General features: G+C 40.7%; 3 protein-coding genes across 3 annotated transcripts; 2 read left to right on the forward strand and 1 right to left on the reverse strand.

The window, feature by feature from the left end:
• The first annotated feature begins 30 nt into the window (after positions 1–30).
• Positions 31–10,305, forward strand: LOC139405453 (uncharacterized). Its single transcript, XM_071147779.1, has 7 exons — positions 31–103; positions 273–521; positions 686–961; positions 4,162–4,334; positions 7,869–7,872; positions 8,886–9,128; positions 9,958–10,305. The coding sequence occupies exons 1-7, from the start codon at positions 89–91 to the stop codon at positions 10,231–10,233; spliced, it is 1,236 nt and encodes a 411-aa protein (XP_071003880.1). The 5' UTR covers positions 31–88; the 3' UTR covers positions 10,234–10,305.
• Positions 4,083–5,298, reverse strand: LOC139405462 (gamma-crystallin M3-like). The gene is made up of 3 exons (XM_071147788.1): positions 5,212–5,298; positions 4,619–4,858; positions 4,083–4,433 (listed from the first exon to the last, which is right to left on the reverse strand). The coding sequence occupies exons 1-3, from the start codon at positions 5,287–5,289 to the stop codon at positions 4,140–4,142; spliced, it is 612 nt and encodes a 203-aa protein (XP_071003889.1). The 5' UTR covers positions 5,290–5,298; the 3' UTR covers positions 4,083–4,139.
• A 3,238-nt stretch (positions 10,306–13,543) lies between the features above and the next one.
• LOC139405465 (gamma-crystallin S-1-like) lies at positions 13,544–15,595 on the forward strand. Its single transcript, XM_071147792.1, has 3 exons — positions 13,544–13,638; positions 14,373–14,615; positions 14,922–15,595. The coding sequence occupies exons 1-3, from the start codon at positions 13,630–13,632 to the stop codon at positions 15,186–15,188; spliced, it is 519 nt and encodes a 172-aa protein (XP_071003893.1). The 5' UTR covers positions 13,544–13,629; the 3' UTR covers positions 15,189–15,595.
• Positions 15,596–15,816: the final 221 nt, after the last annotated feature.

Here is a 15,816-nt window from a genome sequence, read left to right on the forward strand (position 1 = left end):
TGAATGCGGTCCAAGGTATAAAAGGGACAGGAGGTCGATGGTCCAGCATTCCATCTGAAATTGGATAAGAGATTGGATCACCATCACCATGACCATGGGCAAGGTAAGTGCCACTGCAAGTCTTCCTCCATGCCCATCTCTCTGGGTCTATCCAAGCAGCCCTGCATCCAAAGAAGACTGTCCGATCGGAAACACAAGGCATTGCTAATCAAATGAGCATCAGTGCACTAATTTCAACATATCGAGCACTAACTGTGTGATTGTCTGTGTAGATCATCTTCTACGAGGACAAGAACTTCCAGGGTCGTTCCTATGAGACCAGCAACGACTGCGCTGAGGTCACCTCCTACCTGAGCAGGTGCAACTCCTGCAGGGTGGAGAGTGGCTGCTTCATGGTCTATGAGCGCCCCAACTTCATGGGTCACCAGATGATGGTTAGGAGAGGAGAGTACCCCGACAACCAGCGCCTGATGGGTATGACCATGAGCGACTGCATCAGGTCCTGTCGTAACATCCCCAGTGTAAGTAATGGAGTGTGTAGCTGCTTCTTAGCTGATGCAGATAGTTTCAACAGCAAGGGTTGTGAACTCATGTCATCAACAAGATTTGACATTTAAATGTATGAGTCCACCGGTTGGATCTACAGTAGTTCCATATCTGTCTGACCTGTTGCTTTTATCAACAGTATAGGGGCCAGTTCAGAATGAGGATGTATGAGAGGGAGAACTTCGGAGGCCAGATGCACGAGCTGATGGACGACTGTGACTCCATCCAGGATCGTTACCGCATGTCCGACTGCCAGTCCTGCAACGTGATGGAGGGCCACTGGCTCATGTACGAGCAGCCCCACTTCAGAGGCAGGCAGATGTACGTGAGGCCCGGAGAGTACAGGAATCTCAGAGAGATGGGAAACAGCTCCATGAATAGATTCATGTCGGTTAGACGTATCACTGATTCCTGTTAAAATCACAACTTTTTAGTTTAACTCAATAAAGTGTTACATTTCTAAGTATTCCTGATGTGTCCTAGTTCATTAAAACAGAGCATAACAACCATCTCATCAATCAAAAGGAACCAATTAGTAAGACAAGTGCATAAGGTCTGGTGTCTGCCATGAGCCAATAGGCTTGGAAAGTGGACATGTCACAAAGAGGAAAATGGAACCATTAGTGAACACACCTTATCAGTTCTGGGGGTAACATTACACTTGACAGCAAATAACGGTGAGACCGCTAACTAGCTGTAAATAAGTGAATTGTTTTGGCCTGCAGATTAGCGATGTTAGTTAGCCAGCTAGCCAAAGTTATTTACAGATCGTTAACAGACACTCCTAAACTATTTTACTAGCTACTGTAAGACTGTTGTGTCAAGAACATGCCTCCAAAAATGATAAGGAGTTGTGTTTGTGTTTACATTTCCAGAGTTTAGGAGTTGCAGTTGTGTTTACATTTGACAGACTGTGATATAATCCACTTTCTAAGTGAATGGTGCTGGTTATAGTTTCAGAAGGCTACAGCACTAACCTGTAAACATGTACTGTACATGCTAAACCACTCCTTTACAAAGATCAATCTTATTTTAATCAGGCATGCTAATTTGACAAAGGGACATGGTGTCACCGCCATTCAAAATGTTGAGATAATCTGTAATTAGATTCAATGACAAAGAATTTAAGCTGAATCCATAAATAAATTCAGTATATATAATGCAATATGTTTAGAAAGGGGATAGATCACAAATATAAGCATTATTGCAGCCACCTTATCAGTTTTGGAGTTCTATGAGTTTTGGATGCAGCGTTATGTTAGCTAGCAAAGAGCGGTGCAGGAGCTACCGAACTAAAAAAGCTTCATTGTTTCACCCCAGGTACCAAAGTTAGTTAGCTGGCTAGCAAAAGTTACATACACTTAGTTAGCAACCTCTCCTTCACTCTCTTGCTGCAGTAGCTATCCTAGGAAAAATGGTAGGCTGGCCTGATTTATTAAATTCAACAAAGTTTCAATTTAGATTCCTTTGTTTGTGTAACTCATAATAATCAAGTAAATTCAAAATAAGTTAAAGGCTTAGACAACATGATGGGCAAATTATATTTAGTTAGTTATTTTTTTACAGTAGGTTGCATACTCTACCCCTCAAATGGTACTTTCAGTAGTTTGACCAGCAGATTCCACATTGGAAGAGCTGACTTTGCCGGTTATTAGAATTACTGACCATTTGCTACTGTAAGAACGAAGGGCATTAAGTTCAATAACCCAAGATGTACGAAATTCACGATGAGCCAAATTACCCACAATCCCCAAAACATAGAGCAACATTGCAAGTGAATGTTGTGGCCCTGTACATAATGAAGTTGTCTGTATTTACAAATGTTCCATTTTAGATCAATTTACTCAATTGCATTACCTAAGTTCAACTCAAGATGATTTCACAGACACCTACCGTATATGAGTTTCTATCATTCATATGGACTATCCATTATTCTGGTGCCTGGTGGGCTCCAGAATAATGTCTAGATGTAAACATGGTTATAATCATCAGAGCTGTGTTTGAATCTGTATCAGGGTATATATATCTCTGATATAAACATATACAGTATAGGCAATATTAGTTGTTTCAGAAATAAGCATGGTGCATATTTTAGGACTACAATATAAACAGGTCTCCTAAACCAAAAGCATTTTTTCATGAATTGACACTAAAGGAAATATAGTGCCTTCAGAAAGTATTCACACTCCTTCACGTTTCCACGTTTTGTCGTGTTACAGATTGAATTTAAAATGGATTCAATTTAGATTTTTTGGCCTACACATAACATCCCATAATGTCAAAGTGGAATTATGTTTTTCTAAATTGTTACAGATTTATTAAAAATGAAAAGCTGAAATGTCTTGAGTCAATAAGTATTCAGCCCCTTTGTTATGGTAAAGCCTAAATAAGTTCAGGAGTAAAAATATTGCTTAACAAGTCACACAATAAGTTGCATGGACTCACTGTATCCAATAATAGTGTTTAACATGATTTTTCAACGACTACCTCATCTCTGTATCTTGTAGGAGAGGAAGGAAACCGCTCAAGGATATCAGCATGAGGCCAATGATGACTTTAAAGCAGTTAGAGTTTCATGGCTGTGATAGGATAAAACTGAGGATGGATCAACAACTTTGTACTTACTCCACAATACTAACTAATTAACAGCCTTTACAGAATAAAAAATATACCAAAACATGCATCCTGTTGGCAACAAAGCACTAAAGTAATACAAAATTAACTTTATATCCTGAATACAAAGTGTTATGTTTGGGGCAAATCCAATACAACACATTACTGAGTACCACACTCCATATTTTCAAGCATAGTGGTCCCTGCATCATGTTATGGGTATGCTTGTCATCGTTAAGGACTGGGGAGTTTTTCAGGATAAAAAAGAAACAGAATGGAGCTAAGCAGAGTCAAAATCCTAGAAGAAAACCTGATTTAGTCTACTTTCCACTAGACACTGGGAGATTAATTCACCTTTCAGCAGGACAATAACCTCAAACACAAGGCCAAATCTACACTGGAGTTGCTTACCAAGAAGACAATGAATGTGGTCGAGTTACAGTATTGACTTAAATCTACTTGGAAATATATGGCAAGACCTGAAAATGGTTGTCTAGCAGTAATAAACAACCAATTTCACAGAGCTTGAAGAATTCTGAAAAAAATAATGGGCCAATGTTGCACAATCCACTTTTGGAAAGCTCTTAGAGACTTACCCAGAAGGACACACAGCTGTAATCGCTGCCAAAGGTGTTTATACAAAGTATTGAATACCTATATAAAATGGGACATTTCTGTATTTAATTTGCAATAAATGTGCAAAAATATCTAAAAACATATTTTCGCTTTGTTGTTACAGGATATTGTTTGTAGATGGGGGATATTTTTATTATTTTTTATTATTCAGCCTGTGACACAACAAAGTGTGGAATAAGTTAAGCGGTATGAATACTTTCTGAAGGCACTAGAGACAAAATATTATCATTCACTTGTACTAGAATGATCATTAAAGTTTAGGTAAGTAATACATAGACAATGAAACATGCATTTCAATTATCCAATATTTATTTTGAATGCCAGAAAAATAAGAATCTCAGACTTCAATGATGCTGGCTCTCGCAGGAATCAAGGACACGTCTCATGGAGGTGTATCTGTTCACGGAGCTGTTTCCCATCTCTCTGAGGTTCCTGTACTCTCCAGGCCTCGCGTACATCTGCCTGCCTCTGAAGTGGGGCTGCTCGTACATGAGCCAGTGGCCCTCCATCACGTTGCAGGACTGGCAGTCGGACATGCGGTAACGCTCCTGGATGGAGTCACAGTCGTCCATCATCTCGTGCATCTGACCCCCAAAGTTCTCTCTCTCATAGACCTGCATCCTGAACTGTCCTTTGTGCTGTAAAGTTAATAAGGACACATATTTAAAGTAAGAACATGATCAAAGTAATTAAATAGGAATCTGATCAGTTTACAATCAAATACTTACATTTTTTGATACATTGTATTAAGCTATATATACACTATACATATGACACTATAAATGCATCATATATAAGTTGTTTTCCAATAGAGCCATCTTACCATGGGGATCATACGGCAAGAGCGAACGGAGTCAGACATGCCCATACGCTGGTAGTCACCATACTCTCCTCTCCTCACAAAGTACTGGTTTCCCTGGAAGTTGGAGCGGTCGTACACCATGAAGCAGCCGCTCTCCACCCTGCAGGAGTTGCACCTGCTCAGGTAGGAGGTCAACTCAGGGCAGTCTGAGCTGGTCTCATAGGAACGACCCTGGAAGTTCCTGTCCTCGTAGAAGATGATCTGGAGCAACCAACGAAAAGGCATCAATCACAACACAGAGAGGAAAAGGATATGCCTCAAATCAAAAGTCATTTTTAATCAACTAAATAATTAAATATTGAAACGTAAACAATTTGTTCTGTAAGAAGAACGACTGGTAATTAATTTAGTAAATCAACAATGAAATGGTAAAATGTAGAAATGAGGCCCACACAAACTCAGCCATGAAGAACAGCTGTTCAAATGTAATGGAACGTTACTGAACATAAAAAAAACATCAAAACTGTAACTTAACAATTCTAAAATAAATAAATCAAATAAAGTAAATTGCTAATGTATCAGGCAGAAAATCCAGCTATACAACAGCATTGTACCTTGGCCATGGTGTTTGTTTGCTGCGGCTCTGGGATGTTGTCCAATAGGCCATGTTCACTCAAGCTTTTATACCTCATACCATTTCAAATGGCTTTTTGTTATTCAAATTCCCCATCCTGATGAATAAGCAGGATGCTTCTTGCTGTTGATTTTGTGCAGCTGTGTCCTTGGCTGGCACAAGCAGAGAGACAGTGGGCACGAATACTGTATTATAATTATCATGTGATCATAGGTATTTAAAACATGTAGCTGTTTTTATCATATTTTACCAAGAGTATTTACAAACACTTTTTACATGTATTGGATTGTGTTTTACAAAAGACCAACACTTTTCACCATCATTATAATTGGTTTGGAGTATGAAATATATGGTGCAATAATTTTTTACTTCATTTTTTTAGGCTGTGAAGATGGATCTTAATGATTTGTGTATTGTATTTAACATACACATTTTAGGGCGGGGGGGGGGGGGGGGGGGGGGGAATGTGTCTGGCACCATGACAACTGTTTTGAGAGGTGGATGTCAACAGTCCTGGGAGAAGATGGGGTCACGAGGTCATGCTCGGTTAATCCTGCAGTGACTCAGCCTATAGGGGGACAGAGGCTAGGGGAACTCAAGAGTAAGGAGACCAACCCAGCAGCTTACTTATCATTATTTAACGCCCACACCAGTAGAAATTCACTTTTTACAGCTGAAAGATGATGGCCACAGTTTACCTACGACGTTTCACAACAATGTAAGTCACTAAGTCATCATTTTAGTCAAAGTATGATATATTTGGCCTTGAAGTGCCAAATCTGAATGTGTGACTTCGGATGTTTCCGTGAGTCTTCCGTATCTTTTCCTATTAGATGATGTGCAAATTATTTTCAGCCTACGATTCGTTTCAGGTCTGGGTTTTCTCTAAACGTTACCACCCACCAGCATGGCAATGTTTTTTTTTATTCCGCTGCAAAGTTCTTCCTATTCGCAAGTCGACTGAGAGCCAAACAGCTTTTCTACTAGATAAAAACAGCCAAAGTTAGACTTGGCTATATCATACAAATTCATGAAAACAAAAATGTGCTTTTTGGTCTTAATTTAAGGTTAGGGTTAAAGTGAGAGTTAGGTGTTGTTAAGGTTAGGGTTAAAGTGAGAGTTAGGCTTAAAATCCTGTTTTATGACTTTGTGGCTGTGTTAACTAGTGACGAATCTACACTTCACCGATTTGCCACGGAGAAAATTAAAATAGGGGGTCAAAGTAAGGATTTTACTCTTTCCCTTTTTTACCAGCTAATTATCATAATCCATTGGATCATGTCAGATTTCACTTATTTTTAAAATAGTCTACATAGATGATTTTATAAATGGTCAAATTGTGTGATATGATTGTATTTTAGAACACCACTACACTGATTAAGGTGGATTAAAAAATAAATAAATTGTACCTTTAACTAGGCAAGTCAGTTAAGAACAAAATCTTATTTACAATGACGGATTTAACAAGTGACATCAATAAGGGGTCATAGCTTTTACCCGGATTCACCTGGTCAGTCTGTCATGGAAAGAGCAGGTGTTCTTAATGTTATGTATACTCATTGTATAGCTAGCTAGCTTGCTGAAAGAACAAAGAATATAGTTATTTGATTATGTTCTTGTGCACGTCTAAATATTAATGACGTCTGGAAGCCGACACAGTTTCACTGGAATTATCAAAAACTTGAAGAGTCAGACAAATGTCAGCCCTCAACAACTGGTATTGGCACAGTTTAGCTGAGACTCATCTCTTGACAGGTAGGCTGGTAGTTCGTTTCTGAAATAATTATTTTCACCTGACTTAAAGTACGCCTGTCTTAGTTTAAATTGTACTCATATAACGTTCATTAGCTAGCTAAGGTTAGCATGCTAGCTAGTTACACTGACCGCTGTCAATCAGGGTTGTTATTTCTCTGCTACGCGTGGGAATCACCACAACGTTCCCATCCCCAATTCCATAATATGTTTTGGCAGTCTAAGGCAGTCTTTGAGGTGGAATCTAAACAAGAACAAGAATTTCCGCTCTACGACATGAATTACTCTAAATACTTCCTCGGAGGTGGGCCTTTACAAGCATGCCAGTAATGCAACCAATTATGAAATGATGAATGCTTGACTTTACTGATGGTTGATAGAGGGCCATTAAGAGTTTTACTTTACATTCAAAGATGTTGGCTCTGATGACTAAATATGGAAAAGCTGCATGCAGTACTTGCGGTAATGATCGGCCTACATAATTATATAGAAATGCAGCCTGGTCTCAGACTAGACCTAACATAGAAAATGTATGATAACTATTTGTTTAGTATGGTTACATAAGACAGTTTGAAATCTAAGGCAACCCAAAGGATGAAAGTTCAAATCTCATCACGGACAACTTTAGCATTTTAGCTACTTACTAATTTTTAGCTACTTTGCAACTACTTAGCATGTTAGCTAAACCATTCCCCTAACCTTAACCTTAATCATTTTAGCTAACCCACATTCCCTAACCATAACACTTCCCCTAACCTTAACCTTAATCCTTTTTAGCTAACCCTACCCATTTAACCTAACTTTTACACTTAAACCTAACCTTAAACCTAACCTAGATTTTTAAAATGTATTTGTACATTTTTTATTTAACCTGTATTTATCTAGGCAAGTCAGTTAAGAACAATTTCTTATTTACAATTGACGGCCCACCCCACCTAGCTAATGCCTACCCCACCTAGCCAGAATTTGTAACATATCATACGTTTTGTAAATTCATAACATACTGTATGTTTTGCAAATTCGTAACATATAATAGGAATTGTAATTCGTAACTTATCATACAAAATTGGTGATGGTCATCCACAAATGAATACATACCATACGAAACCTAACATATCATACTAAATGAAGTGTCTCGAATTTACGTACAGAATAATACAAAAAAAAAAAAAAGTACAGATCTCACATAAACATGCAGATCATCTTTGATATCAGATGAAGAAGAAACTTGATCCAAGTCCATTTTCCTCAACAAGAGTAGTGGAATAGGAAACACACTCAGTATATCCAAGATGTAAACCCCAACAGAAAAATAAATAATCATAAAATAGTCCAAGCAGAATTCTGTGACTTAGGCCTTTTAGAACATTAATTTCACTGTTCCAGCAATCGTTTGTTACAGAATCATTAGACTGGAACAAAGAGAAATAAAACATGACCAAATCATTTTTGCTGATATGCAAATCGGCCTCATTTGGATATCAAAGGCTTTCCACACTCTGCACATTTTGTTTATACATAAATAGTTTGCCGGTGCGGCAGCTAAGAAAGTAGTAGACTGTGCTGCAAAATGGTGAAGGTAAGGTGACGCGTTAAACAACACATCTGTATTTATCAGTGATGATAGTAACTTCAATGCATATACTTATTCAATATAAATGTTGAACATTTGGGTTTATGTTTATTTTTTTATTCATTCATGTGCAGCCAACACTCTTCATATTCCTGCAAACACAAAAAGTTAACTTGATAATAGTTTGAAAATATGGCTTTGCCATTTTTATATGACTTTGAGAATGTCTGAATAAAGTGTTCATGTAATATGTGATCCTGTAGTAATATGATATTTGTTTTCATCCGTAACTCACCGCAGAGTATTCTCTGCTTCCCATCCTTCCTTAGATCACATTCTACGAGGAAAATAATTTCCAGGGCCGCTGCTATGAGTGCAGCACCGACTGTGCCGACCTGCTCTCCTACTTCAGCCGCTGCAACTCGGCGAGGGTGGAGAGCGGGGCCTGGGTGCTTTATGAGAAACCCAACTACAAGGGCTACCAATACATCCTGAGCCCAGGGGAGTACACAGACAACCAGCAATGGATGGGATTCAACGATAGCGTCAAGTCCTGCCGCGCCATCAAAAACGTAAGATGATTCCTTGCATATCCATATTTCATATCATAATTCTCTCCTCCCTCCATCCCTAATTCTCTCCTCCCTCCCTCCCTCCATACTCTCTCTCTCCCCCCCTCTTCTGTATGCCTTAAAAAAAAAAATCTTAGTCCCATAGTTCCCAGCAGTTAATGTGTCTCTTTAATCGCAGAAACTTGTAACGCAAACCATATGCATTTCAAATTTGCTCTGAAAAATGTGTACAAAAAAAAGTAAAATATGATGTTTTGATATTCTCGACTAGGAGGTAAGCTAATCCTCCCTCTTGACTAATATTGTGTAAAAGTCTATGTTACAGAATGGGACTGAGATAGTGTTTCATACAGGGTTAAGTGGACCTCAGGCCCAGAATGCATCAGGGAATAACACACTGCTCTATAATCCAGCAGACAATACAAGCAGACAAAAGCAGACATTTTTGGCAGCATTTTACCCCCACGCCCATCATTTTAAGAGGAAATATGCCAAGAAACCTTTAAAGGGGCATTTTCCGTTAATAGTTCATGCCCTTCGAACACGAAAAGAGATGAACAAATCCACGCTAAACATGCTACAACGTCATTTAAATGAGTTGTTCTATATTTAAAATAATTTATTGACCAACATAAGTGAAGATGATATCTTACAAGTAGTTTATTATATTTAACATGAATGTACGGCAGCTATAGCTAATATGATGTCCAACTGAATTTCAGAAGCCTCTGAAACACCCAATAAATTATATTACAGTAGATTTGGTACAAAACAAAATCCTAACTAACCCTTCACAATGTTTGTCTTTATCTCCCTCTGTTCCTGCCAGGTGTATGGCAACGTGTGGAAGCTGAGGCTGTACGAGAGGCCAGACTTCGGCGGTCGGATGGTGGAGTGGGCCGAGGACTGCCCCTCGGTCTACGAGGCCTTTAAGTTCCGCGAGGTGTACTCGTGCATGGTGACCCACGGCGCCTGGGCCTTCTACGAGCTGCCAAACTACAGGGGACGCCAGTACTTCCTGGAGCGCGGCGAGTACCCCCGCCACACAGACTGGAGCGCCGCATCTGCCGCCGTGGGCTCCTTCCGCAGGATCACTGAGTTCTAGGGCTCTGTGACCTTTGACCGTGGGATCGAGTTGTTCTCTGGTCTTATTGAGTCTGTGTGACATGATCCAATAAAAAAATGAACTATTTGCAAATGTCTGAAACTCGTTTTGTGATCTGTTGAGGTGAGATGCAAAAGATAACATCAAGGTTCCATGAGTTTGGTGGTAGGACACTATGATCCTACCACAATGCTAAACTTTTCTGACAAGTCAATTTCATAAGCAACCTTCTGAGTATTCTGAATGTCAATTAACAAACTGCCAGAGCATTAGCTAACAGTCCACAGTCCCAAGTTCTAGTTAGGGTTTGAGCTAACTTTAGGATGATAACGTCCCACAAACATTCAAAGAATGTAACATTATTATCATTGGCAAACTTAAAGATAATGGACATCATTATACTTTATTAGGCTATTGTCCAAACATACACTACATGACCAAAAGTATCTGCTCATCGAACATCTCATTTCGAAATCATGGGCATTAATATGGAGTTGGTTCCCCTCCTTTGCTGTTAATAACAACCTCCACTCTTCTGGGAAGGCTTTCGACTAGATGTTGGAACATTGGAAGCAAGTCCCCGCAGCATTCAGCCACAAGAACATTAGTGAGGTTGAACACTGATGTTGGCCAATTAGGCCTGGCTCGCAGTCGGCATTCCAATTAATCCCAAAGGTGTTCAATGGGGTTCAGGTCAGGGCTCTGTGCAGGTCAGTCAAGTTCTTCCACACCGATCTCAACAAACCATTTCTGTATGGACCTCAGTTTGTGCACAGGGGCATTGTCATGCTGAAACAGGAAAGGGCCTTCCCCAAACTGTTAACACAAAGTTGGAAGCACAGAATCATCTAGAATGTCATTGTATGCTGTAGCGTTAAGATTTCCCTTCACTGGAACTAAGGGGTCTAGACTGAACCATGAAAAACAGCCCCAGACCATTATTCCTCCTCCACCAAACTTTATAGTTGGCACTATGCATTCGGGCAGGTAGCGTTCTCCTGGCATCTGCCAAACTCAGATTCGTCCATCAGTCTGCCAGATGGTGAAATGTGATTCATCACTCCAGAGAACACGTTTTCCAGTGTCCAATGGCGGCGAGCTTTTCATCACTCCAGCCGACGCTTGGCATTGCGCATGGTGATTTTAGCCTTGCTTCCAGAAGCAGTTTTGAACTCAGTGGTGAATGTTGCAACCAAGGACAGATGATTTTGACGCGCTACGCGCTTCAGCACTCGGCGGTCCCGTTCTGTGAGCTACCACTTTGTGGCTGAGCCAATGTTGCTCCCAGATGTTTCCACTTCACAATAACAGCACTTACAGCAGCTCTAGCAGGGCAGAAATGTAACAAACTGACTTTTTGGAAAGGTGGCATCCTATGACAGTGCCACGTTGAAAGTCACTGAGCTCTTCAGTAAGGCCATTCTACTGCCAATGTTTGTCTATGGAGATTGCATGGCTGTGTGCTCGATTTTATACGCCTTTCGGCAACGGGTGTGGCTGAAATAGCTGATTCCACTAATTTGAAGGGGTGTCCACATACTTTTGTATATATAGTGTATGTATAGCTTTTTTAAAGAAGGATTTAAACCTGCGATCTTCAAGCCCTGTACACTACTTAGTCTGCTGCGCCACCAGGATCCTAATGTTTCTATTGGATTTCCCTTTGTACCGCAATCCTTAAATTATGATCCATAATATGTCTTAGTAGATAGGCACACCTATGTACAACCCACCGCAATCTGCCAACCAATAATAAAACATCATTTCATCATGTATGTGTATATGTATGCAAGCGTGTATGGATATATACACTGCTCAAAAAAATAAAGGGAACACTTAAACAACAATGTAACTCCAAGTCAGTCACACTTCTGTGAAATCAAACTGTCCACTTAGAGCTGGTTGACTGAATGGAAGCTGATAATTAGGAGTTTTATGTGCTGACTGAATGGAAGCTGATAATTAGGACTTGTTTACTCCGCTGGTCTCGGCTGGTCTTGGCTGGTCTCGGTGAGTCAAGACCGAGTACAAATGTATCCCCGACACTGAGACAAGACCGAGACACTCAATATGTGGTCTTAAGACCTCTCGAGTACCACAACACTGATATCTGGTGTGCTACATTGTCTCACATTAGTTTGGAGCGAGACTTTTTTTTAAGCAGGCAGTGACAGTGGCTGGGTAAACAAACCCAAAGCATGGACTGCAGTCTCTCCTTCTCCTTGTTCATAACCTGATTTCAGGGTACCACAACACATTTACCATTTTGAAATGTGTTGGTGAACTGTCCCTTTAAGAGGGGTTATAGACATCATCATAAGCACCATCAGCAGTGGCAAAAAGATGCACATGAATAGTCCTATTGTGGAGACCAGACCTCTTGTCATGTTATGGAGACCAGACCTCTTGTCCTGTTGTGGAGACCAGACCTCTTGTCCTGTTGTGGAGACCAGACCTCTTGTCCTGTTGTGGAGACCAGACCTCTTGTCCTGTTGTGGAGACCAGACCTCTTGTCCTGTTGTGGAGACCAGACCTCTTGTCCTGTTGTGGAGACCAGACCTCTTGTCCTGTTGTGGAGACCAGACCTCTTGTCCTGTTGTGGAGACCAGACCTCTTGTCTTGTTGTGGAGACCAGACCTCTTGTCCTGTTGTGGAGACCAGGCCTCTTGTCCTGTTGCGGAGACCAGACCTCTTGTCCTGTTGTGGAGACCAGACCTCTTGTCCTGTTGTGGAGACCAGAACTCTTGTCCTGTTGTGGAAACCAGACCTCTTGTCCTGTTGTGGAGACCAGACCTCTTGTCCTGTTGTGGAGACCAGACCTCTTGTCCTGTTATGGAGACCAGACCTCTTGTCTTGTTGTGGAGACCAGACCTCTTGTCCTGGTGTGGAGACCAGACCTCTTGTCCTGGTGTGGAGACCAGACCTCTTGTCCTGTTGTGGAGACCAGACCTATTGTCCTGTTGTGGAGACCAGACCTCTTGTCCTGTTGTGGAGACCAGACCTCTTGTCCTGTTGTGGAGACCAGCCCTCTTGTCCTGTTGTGGAGACCAGACCTCTTGCAGGTTCTTTGACAAATGAAAAAGGATGGGCCCTGACCCAAAACATTTGATATCAAACCAATGTCCTCTAGTGCCCTTGTTTTGGTCAGCATGGTGTACGGTATAAAGTGCATTTGGGATGGTTTGCACTTTCCATTTGTCTTTGTTTGTAGATCGGGGCATCAGTGCTTCTGAACAATGTGATGAGTCTGGATTTGAATTGCTGATTGAATTATATCCAATTCGAACAGTGCTAAGTAACCATGTGCTTGCTTTTATTGTCCTGGCTGCATATAAAGAGAATATTGGTGGAGCTTGGTGGTTTAATGTATCACGCCTGGCCTACTGATAATTAACCATGGAAAAGGTAAGCAGAGTTATTGATAAAGTTATCACAAAGTTATTGATAATGCTATCACATGAAGTTATTGATAACGTTATCACAAAGATATTGATAAAGCTATCACATTAAGTTATTGATATCACATGAAGTTATTGATGAAGCAATCACATTAAGTTATTGATGAAGCAATCACATGAAGTTATTGATTAAGCAATCACGTGAAGTTATTGATGAAGCAATCACATTAAGTTATTGATGAAGCAATCACACGAAGTTATTGATGAAGCATTCACATGAAGTTATTGATGAAGCAATCACATGAAGTTATTGATGAAGCATTCACATGAAGTTATTGATGAAGCAATCACATGAAGTTATTGATGAAGCATTCACATGAAGTTATTGATGAAGCAATCACATGAAGTTATTGATGAAGCAATCACATGAAGTTATTGATGAAGCGATCACATGAAGTTATTGATAAGGCTATCACATTAAATTATAAAGTTACCACGTTCAGTTATTGATAAAGCTGTCACAAAGTTATCCAAGTTATCATAAAGTATAACTCTACAGTAAGTTATATACAAACTGCATATGTCATTGAAGTTGCAGAGTAACTCATAATATGTATTATACAACGGGTGGGTCTAATACTGAATGCTGATTGGTTAAAACGGCATGCCAGCTCGTCTATTCCAAAAGTTACTACAGGCTTCTCAGGAATTATCACTTAATTATATGATGTTTGGTGTCAGATCACCTTCTACGAGGACCGGAACTACCAGGGACGGTACTATGAGTGCGACAGTGACTCCAGCGACCTGCACACCTTCCTCAGCCGCTGTAACTCAGTCAGGGTGGAGGGGGGATTCTGGGTGGTGTACGAGAGGCCCAACTACATGGGCTTCCAGTACGTGCTGACCCCTGGAGAGTACCCTGACTACCAGCGCTGGATGGGATTTAATGACACCGTCAGGTCCTGTCGCATCATTAGGAATGTGAGTAGAGTGGATGGATGGACAATATGAGACTTTTTTGAAAGAGTTCATATGGAATAGAGAAGTATAACCAACCTGTAATCATTATACGCAGGTTAGCACCACACTTACAGAGCTTGTTCCTAACCAGACCTTACCACCCTACTGTGAATGTATTTTACGTGTCTGATTGTGCAGCAGTTATTGTTCAGCCATAAAGGGGCAGGTCAAGATATCATTTTGTTTTATTTAGATGGTCATATCTTCCCTAAAAAAACGTATGCTTTAACATTTCGTTCTTGTTGTGATTCTGTTTCCTGACTCCAGGTGGGCAACTCGTGGAGAATGAAGCTGTGGGAGAAACCTAACTTTGAGGGCCAGAGCATGGAGGCGGCAGACAACATGCCCTCCTTCCAGGAGCGCTGGCACAGCCGCGAGGTGAACTCCTGCAAGGTGTTCGAAGGCGCCTGGGTTTTCTTTGAGCATCCCAACTACAGGGGGCGCCAGTACCTGCTGGAGAGGGGAGAGTACAGACGCCACACCGAGTGGGGGGGCATGCAGGCCAACGTAGGCTCCATCCGCTGTGTCAAGTAGTACGGCACGTCACCACCAAGGGTTGAGGATGTGCATCATTGTGTGTAAGAAGTACAAATAAAGTTGTGTTGAAAATCTAAAAAACTTCTTCACAATATGAGCACAATATTCAGGCTTGAGTGATAGATATGGGCTGAATCTCATTCCTTTATTTTGGTCCTGACCATAGATTTTCGTGACAGTTGTAGTCCGATTTCAAAACCTGGGCTGCATGAGGTAACACTTTACTTAACAGCGATAGGTGTAATGCTTTGTGATGCAGTTTGAATGCATAGTAAGATGTGTCATAGGCTCATTATGACACCCGTGTGTCTTCATATAACGATCCTGTCAGAATAGCAGCTATTATCAGCTCAAAATCTCATGCGGAGAAACAACATGTACATGCTACTTAAAAAGCATTGGTTGTTGGTTGTCACCCAGAAAGGTTAAAGACATTTTTTAAAGTTTTAACCAAAACAATGGTCAGAGGTTACCAAGCATTACAGTTGAGCTAGGTCCCTGTTCCAGGGTCATGGGTCTGTAGATGCACCACCACTAAAGAAAGAATATGTAAATACAGGGCCTTGGGAAAGTATTCAGACCCCTTGACTTTTTACATTCTATCATGTTACAGTCTTATTCTAAA

Source organism: Oncorhynchus clarkii, unplaced genomic scaffold, assembly GCF_045791955.1.
Source record: "Oncorhynchus clarkii lewisi isolate Uvic-CL-2024 unplaced genomic scaffold, UVic_Ocla_1.0 unplaced_contig_817_pilon_pilon, whole genome shotgun sequence".
Lineage (NCBI taxonomy): Eukaryota > Metazoa > Chordata > Actinopteri > Salmoniformes > Salmonidae > Oncorhynchus > Oncorhynchus clarkii.

What these genes read in the sequence shown, in the direction of transcription:
- LOC139405465 (XM_071147792.1), top strand. An exon ending in CCTGTCGCATCATTAGGAAT is followed by an intron (nt 14,616 to 14,921) that starts GTGAGTAGAGTG and finishes TCCTGACTCCAG; the next exon opens with GTGGGCAACTCGTGGAGAAT.
- LOC139405462 (XM_071147788.1), bottom strand. Translation starts at nt 5,289, where the DNA reads ATGAGGTATAAAAGCTTGAGTGAACATGGCCTATTGGACAACATCCCA. An exon ending in AAACAAACACCATGGCCAAG is followed by an intron (nt 4,859 to 5,211) that starts GTACAATGCTGT and finishes TGGTTGCTCCAG; the next exon opens with ATCATCTTCTACGAGGACAG. An exon ending in CTTGCCGTATGATCCCCATG is followed by an intron (nt 4,434 to 4,618) that starts GTAAGATGGCTC and finishes TTAACTTTACAG; the next exon opens with CACAAAGGACAGTTCAGGAT.
- LOC139405453 (XM_071147779.1), top strand. An exon ending in CCTGTCGTAACATCCCCAGT is followed by an intron (nt 522 to 685) that starts GTAAGTAATGGA and finishes TTTTATCAACAG; the next exon opens with TATAGGGGCCAGTTCAGAAT. An exon ending in GACGTATCACTGATTCCTGT is followed by an intron (nt 962 to 4,161) that starts TAAAATCACAAC and finishes TGGCTCTCGCAG; the next exon opens with GAATCAAGGACACGTCTCAT.